At 44.5% G+C, this 18,211-nt stretch overlaps 1 protein-coding gene across 1 annotated transcript in view; it reads right to left on the reverse strand.

Annotated features, from left to right (window-relative positions):
• LOC147117769 (collagen alpha-6(VI) chain-like) overlaps positions 1-18,211 on the reverse strand; it is a 133,348-nt gene that overhangs the window by 66,787 nt on the left and 48,350 nt on the right. Inside the window, exons 12-17 of the mRNA XM_085989394.1 lie at positions 14,027-14,602; positions 12,070-12,636; positions 8,671-9,017; positions 3,253-3,331; positions 1,691-1,836; positions 40-132 (exon numbers count right to left, since the gene is read on the reverse strand). Of these exons, the coding sequence (XP_085845520.1) occupies positions 40-132; positions 1,691-1,836; positions 3,253-3,331; positions 8,671-9,017; positions 12,070-12,636; positions 14,027-14,602 (1,808 nt within the window). The remainder of the gene's footprint in view (positions 1-39; positions 133-1,690; positions 1,837-3,252; positions 3,332-8,670; positions 9,018-12,069; positions 12,637-14,026; positions 14,603-18,211) is intronic.

Genomic DNA, 18,211 nt, shown 5'->3' on the forward strand with positions numbered 1-18,211 from the left:
AAGTACATTGAATCTGATCGGTTTTATAAACCAGCTTACCTTCGTCCCCGGACTCCCCGGATCACCTCGCCTCCCTGATTCTGCTTCGCACACACAATACATGGTGCAACAGTGCCTTTCTGCAACTGCGCTCTGGGGAGGGGAAAAAAGTCATTGTTTTATTGACGTCGTAAAGTTAATTCTGTTGATGCAGCTTCAGGAAAAAAAATGAATCCATTCGTGAAAGAAAAGACAGCCCAGAAATCCGATTAAGACCCGAAAACGGGCGGTGCCACCGCAAGTCAACGTTTCCTTGCGCCCGTAAAAAAAGATCGCTGGCCACACCTTTAATTTGGCGCTGCCTGATGATTATCATTACTGTGGCGTTCAGGCCAGTGCTGGACGCGCCGAAAGGCCAGTGCTGGACGCGCCGAAAGGCCAGTGCTGGACGCGCCGAAAGCCCAGCAAAAACGCTGGGGGAGGGCCTGGAGGTCGGGGTCAGGATCGGGGAGGGACGTCAGGACTCGGGGCCAGGATTGAGAGGAGGTCGGAGTCGGGAGTGAGGTCGGAGATGATAACGGTAAGTACTTAGCTTTTTTTCATTTGCCGCTGTTTAACGTTTGTTTTCCCCCAGAGTAAACATCGCGCGCCGGCTGCCTAAGACGTACGCCAAATTTGAAAGAGGCAGCAAGTGTTAGACCCCCTTATTAGAATATGTTAATGGCCTGCTTCAGACAAAGGTAAACGACGCCTCTTTTTTTGCCCTCACCAATGTGGGCGGAAATGAGGTGGATGGCATTTTTTCCAGAAAACCTGCCTTTACAGCCGGCGCTAAGCTGCCCAATTTCAGGCCCGATTCGATAACTGAAATAAGTTTTAGAACTTCACTGACCAGCAGATTCTTCACCAGAGTAAATTACCCCTGTTTAATGGACCAATATTTGGATCAATCACCAACAATTCAAAAAAATAGTGTCATTGTGTCTTTTTTGTCTTAAATTTCATTTGCTTAGAGAAACATACAGAATATTGAACAATCCTGTCTTGTTTTCCTAAAGGACACTGAGGGGGTGAAATTCGGCTCCTTTGCGCCTGCCATTAGCGCCTCTGGGGGGTTATCACCCGGGGGAAGCGCCTCCCGTGAAATTCGATGGGGCGTTGCTGAGACACTACCCGATAGTGCCACTCCTCCGCCGGTAGCGCCTCGGGTCGCTGCGTTTCCGGCGACGACATCATCGCCATACACAGTGACCCCCCTTATCGCCCCGCCACCTCCCCTTACTGCCCCACAGCAGAAATTTGGCTGTGCCCCGCGAGGCTTCCACGGGCAGTGTAAGCGTCAGCCTCACGAGTCGCAAGCCGGGCCGACCTCTGCTCGCGGGGCAGTAGTTAAAGGGGAGGTGCGGCTGTGACCCGCGCCATTTTCTCTTTTTGGCCGACCTGCAGAGTGCGCAGTGGCCCTCCCCTTTAACTGAAGGGGAGGGGCATTGAAACACAGAGCCTCTGCCGAGCGCTGCCGATCGCGTCCCGACATCGCCTCGGTTACTGCCCCACCAGGAAGTGGAGCGCCCGACATTGGGCTCCACTTCCTGGGCGGGGCAGTAAGACAAAATTTGCGGCCAGGGCGGGACTTCCTCGCCAGGCGCAAGATGTCCCGCCTCGCCGGTGTTACCGCCCCGAACCGGGGCGCTACCGAATTTCGCGCCCTTACTATTTGTTTAACCAAAGCAGTTCCAATATCCTCCATTTCAATTGATAGCTGTTGTTTGTATCCAAATCCTCTTCCAAACTCAACAATAGGAATGTCATCAACATTCACAGCACCTTCCAGAGCCACAGTGATGAGTGCATGGACTCCTGTAATTATAAAATGACCATTTATTATTACACATTACTATAGACAACTGAATAAAACTGAAGTGTCTGACTGATAGGAGTTATTAATCTATAATAGAGCTGGCACATTGTGATCAAAGAAAGTCATGAAGTTGAAATTGTTTCATTGATAAAAATAAATTGAGGAGGCGATGGGATTCAAGACTTTTAAATGCAGGTAGGCATGAATAATCTAGATTTATGCTGGCTAATTAAATTAAACTGTGAGTGAGGAACTGATGAGCATCAATAGAAAATTGCCGAGCCTAAAGTGAAGCTAGAGATGCAAAGAAAACTTTTATTCTCCCGGATCAGTGGGTAGGTGGAGCAGTAGGTAGTGAGCAGGAACAGGGGCTCTGATTGATGGTTCCTTCACCTCCCTCCCTGAAATCAACTAACTAAACATCGTGCAGGAATTTAACCAGGGGCCTTCCGCTTTGTGTGGTTTAGTGCTACACTCAGTAGTGCCTCTACCCACTAGGCCACTGGAAGAGCAATGGCCAAAACTACAGGCAGCTTGACGATGCTAACACAATTTATTATAGCTGTGTAAAATCGTTTATTGATAAGAAGATGGTGAAAAAGATGGCTGTTGTATTGTGCAAAGCTCTCCAATCAAAGCAACCAAATTGTCAGAACCATTTAAAATTAATCTGTGGTTTAACCTCAAATAGAATGGTCAAAAATGCAAGCATCCATTTTTTACTTTTCGAAGTTGGTATCAAACTTTCATTCAATAGGGAAAGACCCATCGTATACTAATGACATCAAAGAACAGCAATGCTGGTGACACACTGCTCACAATATTGAAAATATTCATTTATTAATGCACTCATGAGTTGAGTTTTTAATTATTCTGCTCAATAGATCCAGAACCAAGTGCGCCAGAGTGATCCAGTGTCACATGCCAACGTACTGTACCATAGAGTAGCAAGGCATGGATTCATGTTTGTGGTTGCTCACATTGCGACCTTGCGGTTTGCACCCAGCAATTGTAAGATGGTACGAAGGGGTAGAATGACCGCGAGGGGTCTCCTGATCACCCCATGAACTTTGGCGGAGGATCCGCGGAAACGCAATCTCTCCGGGGTTTCCGCGGATCTTCCACCAAAGTTACAGCAGATGACCAAAAGACCCCCTGTAGATTCAACTCCAAGTCCTTCTCCTCACAAGGTAGGAGCATCTGCAGGTAAGTCACCCCAGCTTACCACTGCACAACATCTAGCAATCAGTTACAGAGTGATGTTGGCCGATTAAAAACTGCAGGACATTCGGGAAACCCATACTTCCAGGTTTCCTGTCCATAACTCCTCCCCCGCCGCACCAAACGTGCCTCCCAGATAATATCGGGGCCAATGACACCAAAACAAGCCGCTTTGAAAATAAAGATGTATTTACCATTTTCTCTGAGCATTTGTGATGCTTGCTTGAGCTGATCTAAGGCGTCATCTAATCCATCCGTGAATAATACCATCACCTACAGATCAATTATATTTAAACAGACCATCATTTTAATCATCTGCACTTCAAAGAGTCATTTATTAAGAGACGGAGGACAATGTTCTCCTTATTGTGCCACATCTTATAATACAATATAATAATATAACATATAATAAGCCAAGCTTCCCACCCCCCACCTTCAGAAACCCTCTAGTCCTCCCAACCAGCACTCCAGTCGATGAACAGACCTTGGTGTAGAGATGTTCAGCTGCTGCAGGTTGGCGCCCAAAGTGGAGGCATGTGCCTTGGGAGCGAGGAGTAGGTTTTGTTGAAGACAAACGCATGATGGCAACTCCCTGAAAATATGGCATTGAGGTGGAGAATTTATTGTAGCTGGTCACAAATAATCTGAACATTGAGGGAGTGGAATCCTTTACTGTTCAGGAAATTCAACGGCCTCACAGAAGGAGTCCACAGAACGACATGAGTGCCACCTATTGCACCCCCCACCCCCCCGAGCTTTGGGGAAACCAGCACCATCCGAGAATCAATGGTTCTGTTATGCTGATACTTAGGAGTCATTCTGAAATGGACAAGTTCTCCAACTCTCCCCCAAGTTGGTATTGGTGACCAGGTGATGTTGCAGAAATCTGTTGTAGTTTGGAAGGGGCCGGTGACATAAAACCTGAGAGCTCTACTCACTTTGAGGGCCATTGGCAGATCTGTTCAGCAAGTGATCTGAGCCGCAGGCCAGTGTGCAAAAGATAGCACAAGTCATTCAGTGAATCCTTACTCAATGAAAATCTGCAAAGGCAAAGTTCTTCATTCATTCCCTCATAATATCTCTGGGGCCTACAGACCTTCTTGTCAGGGGTAATAGTGAGTTAATTCTTCACTCTTTTCATGCTGCCACTGAAGGGATAATTACTAGTCCTAGCCCCTTTAGGGCTACCCCAGATCAGGCGTATTCCCCAGACATTCACTTTAACTAAAGTTTGAGGTAGCCGAATCCTAAAGACGCTTAATTGGGTCTAAAGGTCCAGACTATCTCTCACTAAAGGAAAGGAACAACCTGAAGATGTTACCATCCTCCAGATAGCACTTTTAATAAGTTTAGCTAGACTGTAACGTTCCAGATATTATGAGGGTCCGGAAAACTCCCTCAGAATTCTGCAACTCCTCACCAAGGAGCGTACAGAGATTCAGTTCGCGAGTTTGATACAGAACTATTATGTGAGACAATTCTAAAAATATATAGATTTATTAAAGAACCGACATGTAATTACAGTAGGTGTTTCAATCGCAACATTAACAGTTCCAAAAACAGAAAGCTTACAATTCTTATTATCAGATTTTATCTTCGCTACATTTTTACAGTTCTTAGTTTTATTCAGAATATCCACCAAAATCAAATACAATAGAAACACAGAAACATAGAAGATAGGAGCAGGAGTAGGCCATTCGGTCCTTCGAGCCTGCTCCGCCATTCAATGAGATCATGGCTGATCATCCAAATTCAGTACCCTGTCCCTGCCTTCTCCCCATATCCCTTGATCCCTTTAGCCTTAAGAAATATATCCAACTCTTTTTTGAATATATTTACTGAACTGGCCTCCACCGCCCTCTGTGGCAGAGAATTCCACAGGTTCACCACTCTCTGGGTGAAGAAATTCCTCCTCATTTCAGTCCTAAACATCCTTCCTGCATCTATCTGTCCAGGCCTGACAGAATTTTATAGGTTTCGATGAGATCCCCTCTCAATCTTCTAAACTCCAGTGAGTATAAGCCCAATACCGTTGATCCCTGAGACTCAAAGAGTTGTCGACTTACAGAGCTTGCCTCTGAAGCCGAGAATCGCTTTGCCCCTTCAAGCGAGTCTATCATCCCATTTGAAAGTTCAATTTTTATACCCTTTTGAAGTGGTATGTCCTTTGAAGTTTTCTGCTGATGTAAACTAATTATCTCTAGTCATTTTTCTGCTGACCTCTGCTATTTTTACAGTTAGATTAGCTGGTAGCATTAAGAATTATGTCTCTACCCTAGGTGTTCAAAGCTTATCATAAAAAATGGTGTAACCAGCAGGTGCATCTATTTGATGTCATTCTTACCAAGGTCTTCTGTTTGTGTCTTTTTACGACGTGTAAATTAAAACTCCTCAACCAGGGTGATCTATGCAATTCTTATTTACCTCAGCTGGTTGCAACACAGAATCATGTCTCCTGTGTTTCATTTGATGTCATTTTTACGAAGGCATATGTTTCTTAATATGTGATTCTTTCCAAAGTGTAATTTAGGACACCTTAACAGGGTGTACCATTGTGTTCTTTCCAAAGCTTCAGACTTCAGGAACCTTTAACCTTCTGTTTCAACAAGGCTATTGATTCAGTATCAACAACTTATCTTATCTCAATAGCCTGTATGCTGTTTACAGCTTTAGATTGTTGAGGCTTCCAGATTTCCAGACCTAGTATGTCATGTTTTAATAAAGTCAGAATTCTTTTATAGAATGGTGTATTTTTCTGAATAGGTATATTGCTTATTCCTTCACACCACATTCTCCTGTGCTACCTTCTGTTCCCCTCCTCCTGCTCCCTCATCGAGGTTGTGTGCAGAGGATTCGCCATAGGAAAACTCTTACTGCTCTATAGTATCTATCACTGTAGGTGGGGGGTCCAAAAAAATTTCAGGTGACCACAGAAACACTTGCTCTAGCAATTCAAAGTGCATCTCAGTAGCCCTCCCACCAAAGCAAAATAAAAATAATAAATTGCTGAAATATGCAGGCAAACCTGAGGTACAGGCTAAAGTTGTCCAGGTTAGAGGCAGCTTGAAGTGAAACTTCCGCCAGGATCAGCTAATCCTGGAAAGCTAGTGCATTTCTTTTATCTGGTTGTAAATTACCCTGAGCTGAGCTTCTGACCCCATATCCCCTAGCTCACAAAGACTGCCCACTTCCACCTGTGTAATATCTCCTGTCTCTGCCACTGCCTCAGCCCATCTGCTGCTGAAGCCCTCATCCATGCTTTTTGTTGCCTCCAGACACAACTATTCCATTGCTCTCCTGGCCAGCCTCCCATTTTCTACCCTCCACAAATTTCAGTTGATCCAAAACTCTGCTGCCCAAATCCTAAATCGCACCAAGTCCCGTTCACCCATCACCCCTTTGCTCGTTGACCTGCATTGGGTCTCGGTCTGGCAACGCATTGATTTAAAAATTCTATCCTTTTGTTCAAACCCCTCCATGGCCTCACTCCTCCCTATCTCTGTAGCCTCCTCCAGCCCTACAACACAATGGGAATTCTACGTTCTTCCAATTCTGGCCTCTTGTACACCCACCACTTACTATGTCACACCATTGGCGGCTGTGCCTTTAGCTGTCTAGGCCCTAAACCTGGAATTCTTTCCCTAAACCGCTCCACCTCTCTACATCCCTCTCCTCCTCGGCTTCAAACCTACCTCTTTGATCAAGCATTTGGTCACCTGTCCTAATATCTCCTTCTTTGACTCAGTGTCAATTTTTTTGTCTGATTGCACTCCTGTGAAGCGCCTTGGGACGTTAAAGGCTCTATATAAATACAAGTTGTTGTTGAGTGCAACGGGGGTGGTAACTATGGGAACTTAAGCCATTTCTTCAAATCCACTTCATTTACATGTGTGCTGCTGAATGGAGGAGGGGAACGGAGGAACGTGGGGTGGAATGGGGACGGAAACGGGTCTCACGCCAAAATCAGTGGTCTGAAAAATCAAGAAGTGCCTGGATTAACCTCCCTAATTGCGGCCACCTGGGACCATACTTTCTATAATAATGGAACTCAAACAGAAGAAAGTTTAGATACATTTGCCCAATGGCATGTGTTTTCTGAACACCACAGTCTTAAACTGTTTTTTCTAATAACAAGCATATGATGTGTAAAACACAACAGACCAGCACAGAATGAAACAGCAAGAAAAGCAGCTCTTCATGATTCTCAGGTATTGTGTATACGTGGAAGAGAGCCTTGCCATTTTCTAAAGTCTAGTAACAGGCACCCATGCATGGAAGCAAAGATGAAGTAACTCAGTGTGGCATCTGAACTAGTAACAACATTTTAATTTCCCAAGTAAATTGGCCTATCTGTATGAAATGTCCCACCGTGTCCTAGTCAACAGTTATCCTTCAACCAAAACCACCAGCATATGATTAATCTCAGTGCTGTTTATGCAGGCCTAGCTGTGTGCAGTTTGGCTGCCACGTTTACCTACAACACAGCAGTGACTACGGGGATGATTTTCTCAATGGGGAGCTTTTGGAGGCGGGACTCCCACTTGTCGGGTTTCAGTCCCGCCTCCATTGATTTGTGGCCAACCCACACTATTTTCCCTTGATTGATCTTGTAAAGCCCGCCCAGCGGGCTTAGCAGGCCAATTAAGGGAAAGCCGGTTGCAGAGAAAGTCAACATATGACGTTTCATCTGTCAAAGATTTTTGACAGATGAATTGTCATCGTTTAACAGTTCTGTGAAGCTGTCAAACAGTGACATTCTCTGTAGTTTGATGAGGTCTTGCATGCAAGACCTCATCAGCCTTCTTTCTTTTGCAGAAATGAGATGGTTGTTGCATCTGAGAATGCAACGGCCATCTGTCATCTCCAACACGGAGGTCCGAGACTCTCCGCATACAAACCGACTGAAGCCTGCAGGAAGAAACAAAGGTAAGTACACTTTTACTAACACTTTGCACTTACCTCAGATACACACATCTACACTCTTGCACCCATCACTTACCTTCACGGCACACTTTTGCACTCCCCCCGACCCCTGCAGGCCCAGTACTTGCTGAGCTGAGCTGGCGTGTTTCGGAGACTTCGGGAAGCCCGCACTTGTGAGGGCAAAAAGGGGATAATCCTATTTTCTGCCTGTTAACTATCTGTTAACAGGCAGTTAATAGGCTTTAATCCCTTCCCGCCTCCAAGGAGACCGGACCCGGTGCGGGACGGCTACCCGTCTCCTGGCAAGATGGCGTGGAGGCGGGTTGGGCACCCGCCCCTAAATTCTGCCATTTTCCCGGCAGTCCCACCTCCATACCCGCCTCCCCAGGGCTGGCAAGATCGTGCCCTACATGTCAGAAGTACTTCATTGGCTCTGAACCATTTTAGGATATCCTGAGGACATTAAAGGCACTAAATAAATGCAAACTCTTTCTTTTTCTTTCTAATGATGGGACCTGATGAAACTCACCAGCCACACTTTTATATCACATCTATATCCTATCAGTTTCATAATGATCTATTATCAAATTCCTTTAAGCAAAACCATTTTTATGTGATCATTAAACGTCCATTCTGTAAATGCACCAAAGAGTGTTGTTAATAAAAGATTTTCCCACAGGAAACATTACCTTGATTTTTGAGGTCGATTCGTTGAACTTCCTCAAAAACGATTCTAAATTCCTTGCATTTAAATTAACTTGACTGTCCGCCTTGATATCTTTCAGGTTATCAATCAGTTTTGAATTGTATTCAGCAAATGGGGTTTCATGGACAATCCGATCATTCTCACTTTGGCTATAAAATCCAACTCTTATTTTCAAATGGGGACTTGAGACGCAGCTGACTTCACTTAGAGAGGTGATTTGCTTTAAGATTTCGTCCAGCTTTACTTGTAGTTTATATTGACCAGCAAGTATGTTTCCAAATTGCTTCTGATTTGAGCTTTCAAATCCCACAGCAACATTTATGGTGCAAGCTGGAAATCAAAAATAACGGGCAGCAAATGAGAAAAGGATTATTTGGCAATGTTTGCTTAAAGTCGTCACAATCGAACAAGTTATGATGGAAATGGTGGGCTAAGTTATTGATGGGATGCAATGTCCAAACTCCCAAAATGGTTCCAGTCTCAGAAACGCTGAAGTCGAAAACCTACCCACTGATTTTAACTACTCACTGTCAAGGTGAGGCCCGTGCCTCATTCACATTACGCCGGTGAGCTGCGGGCGCCAGACGCCCTGCTGCAGCTCGCTTGTTCTGGGAGGGCGGGAATGTTAGAGCTTTGGGGGGAGGGGGCGGGAGGCAATCTCAGGGGGGGCCTCGTATAGACCGGGTAGCGGTCTATAGTTTTTATGTGGGTCCAGAAGAATCATTCCCGTTCCTCCTGGCCCAACCTAAAATTAAAACATTTCCTCGATCATTTTGTGAGCGGCCCTTTAAAGACTGCTGATTAAGTGACTCACTGTTTAGTGCAGCTGGGCGGGTCGTGCCGAAATGTAATTCGAAATTGCAATTGGGGTCCTATGTACTTCACAGGCATTCCATATTACAAGTAGCCTCCCACCTGAAATGGGCAGGCACTCCAGCTGCCCGTCGCAAGACCCTGCCCAAGATGGTGGTGGCTGCAGTGGCAGCTTAAGCGAGGCGGTTGCTCATTGGTGGGCAAGGAAATAGAGATGTTGGTCCTTCTGGGTAAAGTGTCACCTTTTTGTGCCAGCTTGGTTCAGTTGATAGCACACTCATCTCTGGCACAGCATGTTGTGTGTACAAGTCCTACTATGGACATAAACACATAGAGGGTAATTTCAACTCCCAAAAACGGCTGGGTTTGAATCGCGTGGGAAATTAAAATGTCAAAAATTTAAAACTCGAACCCAACCCGCCTCAAACCCGCCCACGTCCAGTTTTAACAGAGGCGGGACAAGGGGCGGCCAGCCAACCCGCTCTCAGAAGGCGGGTCCCTCATTTAAATATTTTAATGAGGCTGCGTGCCTAACATTTTGTCTCTGATCCAGCTTTAACACAGGCCGGCCGGGTTCCCAGGCCTCGGGAAACCTGACAGCTGAAGGGAGGCAAGGACAGCTGGATGGAACAGGTAAGTGCCTTTCCAGCACTGCTTGTGGGCCAGGAGGAATGCCCCATCCTCTACTGCAACATTAACTTCATCCTCTTCTTTTGTGAAGACAGATGCAAAGTACTCATTCAGTACCCCAGTTATGACCTCTGCCTCCACAAGAAGATCTCCTTTATTGTTCCTAATCAGCTCCACCATTCCTTTAACTATCATTTTACTTTTTATATCTTTATAAAATATTTTGGGGTTCTTTTTTATGTTACCCACTAACCTTTTATCTTACTCTCATTGGGGGGAATTTTGCCGGTGCTCAGGGGGCGGGACAACCGGCAAAATTGCAAAGACTGACAGCGGGTCGGAAACCCGCTGTCAACCCACCTCCAATCAATCTTCCCAGGTGTCGGGTCCCCGATTTGCGCATAGACCCGACACCTAACGGCGGGAAGAAGATTGTAGGCACTTAACTGCTTGTTAACAGGCAGTTAAGAGGCTTTTTGCAATTTTGACAGGTCTCCTGCAGGCTTCCCGATGTCCGGACATCACGCCAGGTAAGTGTGGCGTGCTGTGGGTCTACTGTAATGTTTGTGCATTGATGACAGCTGCAGAAGTGGTGTGAAGGATCCAATGGTACACTGGTGAGTTTCAGAGGTAAGGAAATGTTGGGAAATCATTTTTTATGTATTTAGACTTTTCTGTAGGTGACAAGTTTTGAATTGTTTGTGCAGTCCCACCTCATTGGGAGAACCTCTCTCACCAGTGTCAGATCACTTCTGTAACCTCACCTGCAGCTGCCATCTGTTCTAGCCTAAGGAGGGAGTCACTGGTGAGCCTGCGTGCAAGGGCTCACCCTTTGTACAGTGATTGTCAGTGTTGCAGCACCTCAATGCTGTCAAACACTGAGAAATGAGCAGTCAAAAAAAATTGTGCGTGGCCCCTTTAAGTAAACCGGCAGATGACGTGTCATCAACTGACGTCATCTGACATCGACTTTCTCTTAATTGGCCGGCAAGCCCGCAGGGCGGGCTTAACAAGGCCAACTGATGCAAAATTGCGTCTGTGCGTCGGACATCGTTGGGGGCGGGATTGGAACCCGGAAGGCAGCTGTCCCGCCCCCAAGCCACATCGAGAGGAAAATTTCTTATGTCTTTTTCCAATTTCCCCCTGCATTCTCTGTATTCTGCCTGGTTTTCGATTGTATTTTGTACCTGACATTTGGCATAAACCTCCTTTTTTGTTTTATTTTAACTATTTCCTTTGTCATCTAGGGAACTCTAACTTTGGATACCCCATCTTTCCTCCTTATGGGAATATACTTGGTTTGTACCTGAACTATCTCTGCTTTAAAGGCCTGCCATTGCTCAATTACTGCATACCTGGCCAATATTTGTTTCCAGTTTACCTGTGCTAGATCCCTTCTCAAATCACTGAAATTGGCTCTCTTCCAGTTGAGTATTTTTTCTTTATCCCTTTCCATAACTACTTTAAAACTAATTATATTATGATCACGATGTGATGTTCTCCCACTGAAACACACTCCACTTGCCCCACTTCATTCCCCAGAACTAGATCCAGCACTGCTTCCTTCCTCGTTGGACTAGAAACATACTGATTCAGGAAGTTCTTCTGTACACATTTTAGGGATTCTTCACCCTCCTTGCCCTTACTCTGTTTTTTCCCAGTCTATATAAGGTAATTGAAGACTATTATTACTGCACTATTACTATTATTAAAAGTTCTACCTCTTTCTTATTTACATGCATCAGGATCTTTGATGCAAACCTAAATGAGAAGAAAAGATCTATTTCAATTTATTAATAAAACCTTGTTAGGAAATAACATCTGTTTCCCTTCATGGTAACCAGAAACATTGTACATATAGTTAATGGATATTGTTACAATTAATTTTAATGCAATACTGTCATTTAGAAAGCCGTACCACTGAGCAAAGTCCACTAACCTTGTGCAGGTTGGGTGCAGATATTACGAACAACTCTTCTTTTAATTTTATCTAATCCATCAAAGTTCTCAATATGAAATTTTCTCTCTGGCGCTCCACTAATTTGCAGCAGCTCATTTTCATTCACTGCTCCAACACCAATGGCAAAAACATTGATGTTCTCCTTCCTCAAGTCGCTGGCTGGGTCAACCACGCTGTCTTGGGAATCTCCATCTGTAATCACCAGGAGGTATTGAGGGACCCCGTCCAGCTTTCGACTTCCTGCTGATGGTTCAAAGAAACCCATCACAAACTCAAGTGCCTTCCCAGTCTGGGTTCCTCCAGACAGTTGGGTGATTTTCTCAATTCCATCGAAGAGTTCAGTCTGAACACTAGTCTCGTTCAGGTAAAATTCAACGACTTGCTCTGTGCTGTACTGGGCTACTGCAAACTGGAACTTTGTTGGACCAATACTGAACATTTTTATCACATGTTTCAAGAAACTTTTCATGAGCGTGAAGTCATCTGCGACAATACTTGTTGATCCATCAGTTAGAAAAACAATATCTGCTTCAAGAACTTCGCAAACTAGAATAAGAGAGCATAAACCATAAATTGATGACATCAGCATTTTCTATGTGTCATTTCTTTAAACATTTACAAGTTTTGGCCCTGTCCAAGTAAATTTATAAATGCAAGTTTACTCTTGAATGCTGACTAGTAGCGGTACAGCTTTCTGAGACTGACCGCGTCAGCTGTGGCTCAGTTGGTAGCACCCTCGCCTCCAAGTTAGAAGGTTGTGGGTCCAAGTCCCACTCCAGGGACTTGAGCACAAAAATCTAGGCTGCCACTCCAGTGCAGTGCTGAGGGAGTGCTGCACTGTCGGAGGATCCATCTTTCGGATGAGACGTTAAACTGAGGCCCCATCTGCTCTCTCAGGTGGACGTAAAAGATCCTAAGGCACTATTTCGAAGAAGAGCAGGTGAGTTCTCCCCAGTGTACTGGCCAATATTTATCCCTCAATGTAACAAAAACAGATTATCTGGTCATTATCACATTGCTGTTTGTGGGACCTTGCTGTGTGCAAATTGGCTGCCGCGTTTCCCACATTACAACAGTGACTGCACTTCAAAAGTACTTCATTGGCTGTAAAGCGCTTTGAGACGTCAGGTGGTCATGAAAGGTGCTATATAAATGCAAGTCTTTCTTTCTTTCTTTACTCATCTGAAAACTATTATTGTGATAATCCTGGTGAAAGATCTAGCTGTTAAATTGTTGAGACATTGTCCGGATTCAAACTGTTAACAACTGTAACACATACCAACAACTTGCATTCATATAATGCCATTAATGTAGAAAAATGTCCGAATTCACGTCAAACAGCTCTAAATCAAACAAAAATGGGGCAAAATGACGGCAAGCCAAAGAGGAAGATATTACGAGGGGTGGACATAAAAGATCCCATGGCACTATTTGAAGACGAGCAGGGGAGTTCTCCCGGTGTCCTGGGGTTCAAAAACTTAATTCCTTGAAAGTGTGAGTGCAGGTAGATAAAGCCAATTTGGGGTTTTATAAATGGAGACATAGGTCCTGAAATTCCTTGTGTCGCAATCCCAGCAGATAAGTTGGGACCGTGCCCGCCAGTGCCCTATGGCACTGACTCCACCAGAGTTTGAAGGGTCTACAGAAATGCACCTCATTTGCATCGGGCAGGCTTGCGCAAGCACCCCTTTGGGTAGATCTATGGCGTCTGCCTGCTGGAAACTCTGGTGGTCCTTGGCTTGTGGAGGGGGGAGAGGACGAGGGGTTGTATTCCAGACCCACCCCAATCTCAAACACCAACCATTATTGCTTCAGCCTCCCTGAACAACAGCATAACCCCTAACCCCACCATGGAGTTTTACTAATCCTTTCAAATTTACGCTGAACTTTAACTTCCCCCAAATTATAGACAATTGTCTTACTGCAAATAACTCACCTGGTTTAGTATTATTACATATAAGTCCAGAAATTTTGTTGGCTAAATGTGCCAATTGAGTAAAATTGCTAACGTAAAACCAATTCTCTTTTGATCCTGCAATCATCAGAAGTTCTTCTTCAATGGCATCAGCTATACCAATGGCAAAGACATTAACATTGCTGTCTCTGATGGCTGCAGCTGTAGCATTTAGTCCTTCTTTCACTGTGGCTTTCCCGTCAGTAATGACTATTAAGAACTGAGGCACTCCATCTTCCTTTCGTCCACCATTTGTTCTACTCAGAAGGGTTCTCGCATGTTTAAGGGCATCGACTGTGTTAGTGCCTCCCCCTTCGTATTGTAATTGCATTATTTCCTTTCGCACATCAGCTTTAGTTCTCAGTTTATTGAGATAAAATATGGTTTTGGGTTTGTCATCAAACAACATAGCTCCAAACCGAACTCTGTCTGTGGCAACATTGGTCTGGTTCACCAGGGTCACCATAAACTTTCTCATGCTTTCAAAATGATGTTCGAGAATGGTGCCTGATCCATCTATTACAAATACAATGTCTGCCTTTTCGGTCCTTTTGCAATCTGCAAAAATAAGAAAAGAACAACCAATGAATGTCATGCGATGTCCAAGGAAACAAAGGGCTGAAATTCCTTGCCACACCTGCTGTTACTCTGGTGGAGGGTCCTGTAAATCCAGAGAAACACTATTGCCAGCACTACTGCTGATGGCCTACTCCACCAGTAGCAGTGTGGGTGTGACATTTCCAGTCTTGCACCTGGTGCCATGCAAAGTGGAAGCTAGTGTTGAGCTTTCTTGAGGTCCTGCGTGACTGCGGGGGTCTAAGTGGCTCAAGGTCTATGCTAGTCTGGAGGGAGCATTGACTGAGATGCCTGTAGGGCTCTCTTCACATCAAAGACTTCATCTGACCAGGTGATATGCCCGAATAGTTACAATCACTGAAGACTGATGGTTTCGTAGACAGTGGATTGTGCTGTGTGCCTTCTGATATAGAGGGCTAGACAGAAAGGATACCTGTTGCTAATGTAATATATTATAATATAATCATAGAATGATACAGCACGGAACGAGGCCATTCGGTCCATCGGCCTATGCCACAATGTAAAATTGAGCGGGTATAACTATCTGGAAAAACTGAACAGGCTGTGTCTCTTTTTTCTAGAAAAGAGAAAGCTGAGGGGTGACCAGATGGAGGCCTTTAAAATTATGAAAGGGTTCGATAGGATAGACATAGAGAAGCTGTGGGGAGACCAAACTAGGGGGTCATAAATATAAGACAATAAATCCAACAGGGAATTCTGTAGAAACCTCTTTACCCAGAGAGTGGTGAGAATGTGGAACGTGCTTCCTCATGGAGTGGTTTGGACAAATAGCATAGATGCATTTAAGGGGAAGCCATGTAAGTACATGAGTGAGAAAGGAATAGAAGGATATGCTTATAGGGTTAGATGAAGTAGGGTCAGAGGAGGCTCATGTGGAGCATAAACACCGGCATAGGCCAGTTAGAGCAAATGGCCTGTTTCTGTGCTATAATTCTAGGTATGATAATAGCACAATGATAATTCCCTACAAATGAAATATGAAAAATAGCAGTACAGCTTTAAGAACAAAGACCCATAACGAGGGAAAGGAGCCTCCCATGCAGCACCTGTTTTACATGGACGGTGAGAATTTGACACTCCAAACCGACTATGGGGCTTGACCTTCTTTCAGGGGTGTAGGCTTTCAGTACCAAGGTGGATTGTGGAGCACCATTCAGACAGAGTGCGAAGCAAGGCTCCAGGCACAGCCCCTTGTAATATCAGGAGGCGACACCCAATGTACAGTAGCATTACAGGGGCTGAAAATCATAATAGTGGGCCCTATGGCCAATGAACCATGAAATAAATGGAGCAGCATACCCTTGATGGTATGTCACTGTTAATTACCGTAGTTCATTTCTATTGGCTACTTTAATATATGTCGGCGTGGTGCATATAGGTACCAACGATATAGGTAAAAAACAGGATGAGGTCCTAAAAGCTGAATATAGGGAGTTAGGAGGTAAACTAAAAAATAGGTCCTCAAAGGTACTAATCTCAGGATTGCTACCAGTGCCACATGCTAGTCAGAGTAGAAATAGAAGGATATTTCAGATGAATACGTGGTTAGAGGAATGGTGCCAGGGGGAGTGATTCAAATTCCTGGGAAATTGGAACCGGTTCTGGGGGAGGTGGGACCAGTTCAAACCGGACAGTTTGCACCTGGGCAGGGCCGGGACCGATGTCCTAGGGGGAGTGTTTGCTCGTGCTCTGGGGGAGGGTTTAAACTAAAATGGCAGGGGGTTGGGAACCTGAGCAGAGGGACAGAGGAAAGGGAAACAAGGATAAAAGCAAAAGATAGGAAGGAGAAAAACAAAAGTGGCAGTCAGAGAAATCAACAGTTTAAATCAAACATGGCCACAGTAAATAATAATTCTAATAGGTCTAAGAGCGTTAAAAAAACAAGCCTGAAGGCTTTGTGTCTTAATGCGAGGAGCATTCATAATAAGGTGGATGAATTAGCTGCGCAAATAGATGTAAACAAATATGATTTGATTGGGATTACGGAAACATGGCTCCAGGGTGGCCAAGGCTGGGAACTCAACATCCAGGGGTATTCAATATTCAGGAAAGATAGACAAAAAGGAAAGTGAGGTGGGGTAGCATTGCAGGTTAAAGAAGGGATTAACACAACTGTAAGGAAGGATATTAGCTCTGATGATGTGGAATCTGTATGGGTAGAACTGAGAAATACCAAGGGGCAGAAAACGTTAGTGGGAGTGGTATATAGACCTCCAAACAGTAATGCGGAGGTTGGGGATGGCATTAAAAGGGAAATTAGAGAAGCGTGCAATAAGGGCACAGCAGTCATCATGGGTGACTTTAATCTACATATAGATTGGGCTAACCAAATTAGTAACAATACTATGGAGGAGGAATTCCTGGAGTGTTTAAGGGATGGTTTCCTGAACCAATATGTCGAGGAACCAACCAGAGATCAGGCCATCTTAGACTGGGTATTATGTAACGAGAAAGGATTAATTAGCAATCTTGTTGTACGAGGCCCCTTGGGTCGGAGCGATCATAATATGATCGAATTCTTCATTAAGATGGAGAATGAAGTAGTTGACTCAGAGACTAGGGTCCTGAATTTAAATAAAGGAAACTACGATGGTCTGAGGCGCGAGTTGCGTAGGATTGATTGGGGAATGTCACTCAAAGGGTTTACGGTGGATAGGCAATGGCAAATATGCAAAGACCGCATGGATGAACTACAGAATTTGTTCATCCCAGTTTGGCATAAAAATAAAACAAAAAAGGTGACTCAACCGTGGCTAACGAGGGAAATTAGGGAAAGCATAAGATCCAAGGAGAGGACATATAAATTGGCCAGAAAAAGCAGTAATCCAGAGGATTGAGAGCAGTTCAGGATTCGACAAAGGAGGACAAAGGGATTAATTAAGAAAGGGAAAATAGAATATGAGAGTAAGCTTGCAGTGAACATAGAAACTGACTGTAAAAGCTTTTATAGATATGTGAAGAGAAAAAGATTGGTGAAGTCAAGCGTAGGTCCCTTGCAGTCAGAATCAGGGGAATTTATAAGGGGGAACAAAGAAATGGCAGACCAATTAAATTCATATTTTGGTTCTGTCTTCACAAAGGAGGACACAAATAACTCCCCAGAGATGTTGGGGAACATAGGGTCTGATGAAAGGGGGGAACTGAAAGAAATCAGTATTTGTAGGGAAATGGTGTTAGGGAAATTGATGGGATTGAAGGCCAATAAATCCTCAGGGCCTGATAATCTACATCCTAGGGTACTTCAGGAAGTGGCCCTAGAATTAATAGAGGTATTGCTGATCATCTTCCAACATTCGATGGAATCTGGAACAGTACCCATGGATTGGAGTGTAGCTAATGTTACCCCACTATTCAAAAAAGGTGGTAGAGAGAAAACGGGGAATTACAGACTGGTAAGCCTGACATCAGTAATGGGAATGATGCTAGAGTCCATTATAAAAGATGTAATAGCAGAGCACTTGGAAAACAGGGACAGGATCGGACAAAGTCAACATGGATTTACAAAAGGTAAATCGTGCATGACTAATCTACTGGAATTTTTTGAGGATGTAACTAGTAAAATAGATAAGG

Source organism: Somniosus microcephalus, chromosome 5 (assembly GCF_052327205.1).
Source record: "Somniosus microcephalus isolate GS21.2 chromosome 5, FLI_Smic_1.0, whole genome shotgun sequence".
In the NCBI taxonomy this organism is placed as follows: domain Eukaryota; kingdom Metazoa; phylum Chordata; class Chondrichthyes; order Squaliformes; family Somniosidae; genus Somniosus; species Somniosus microcephalus.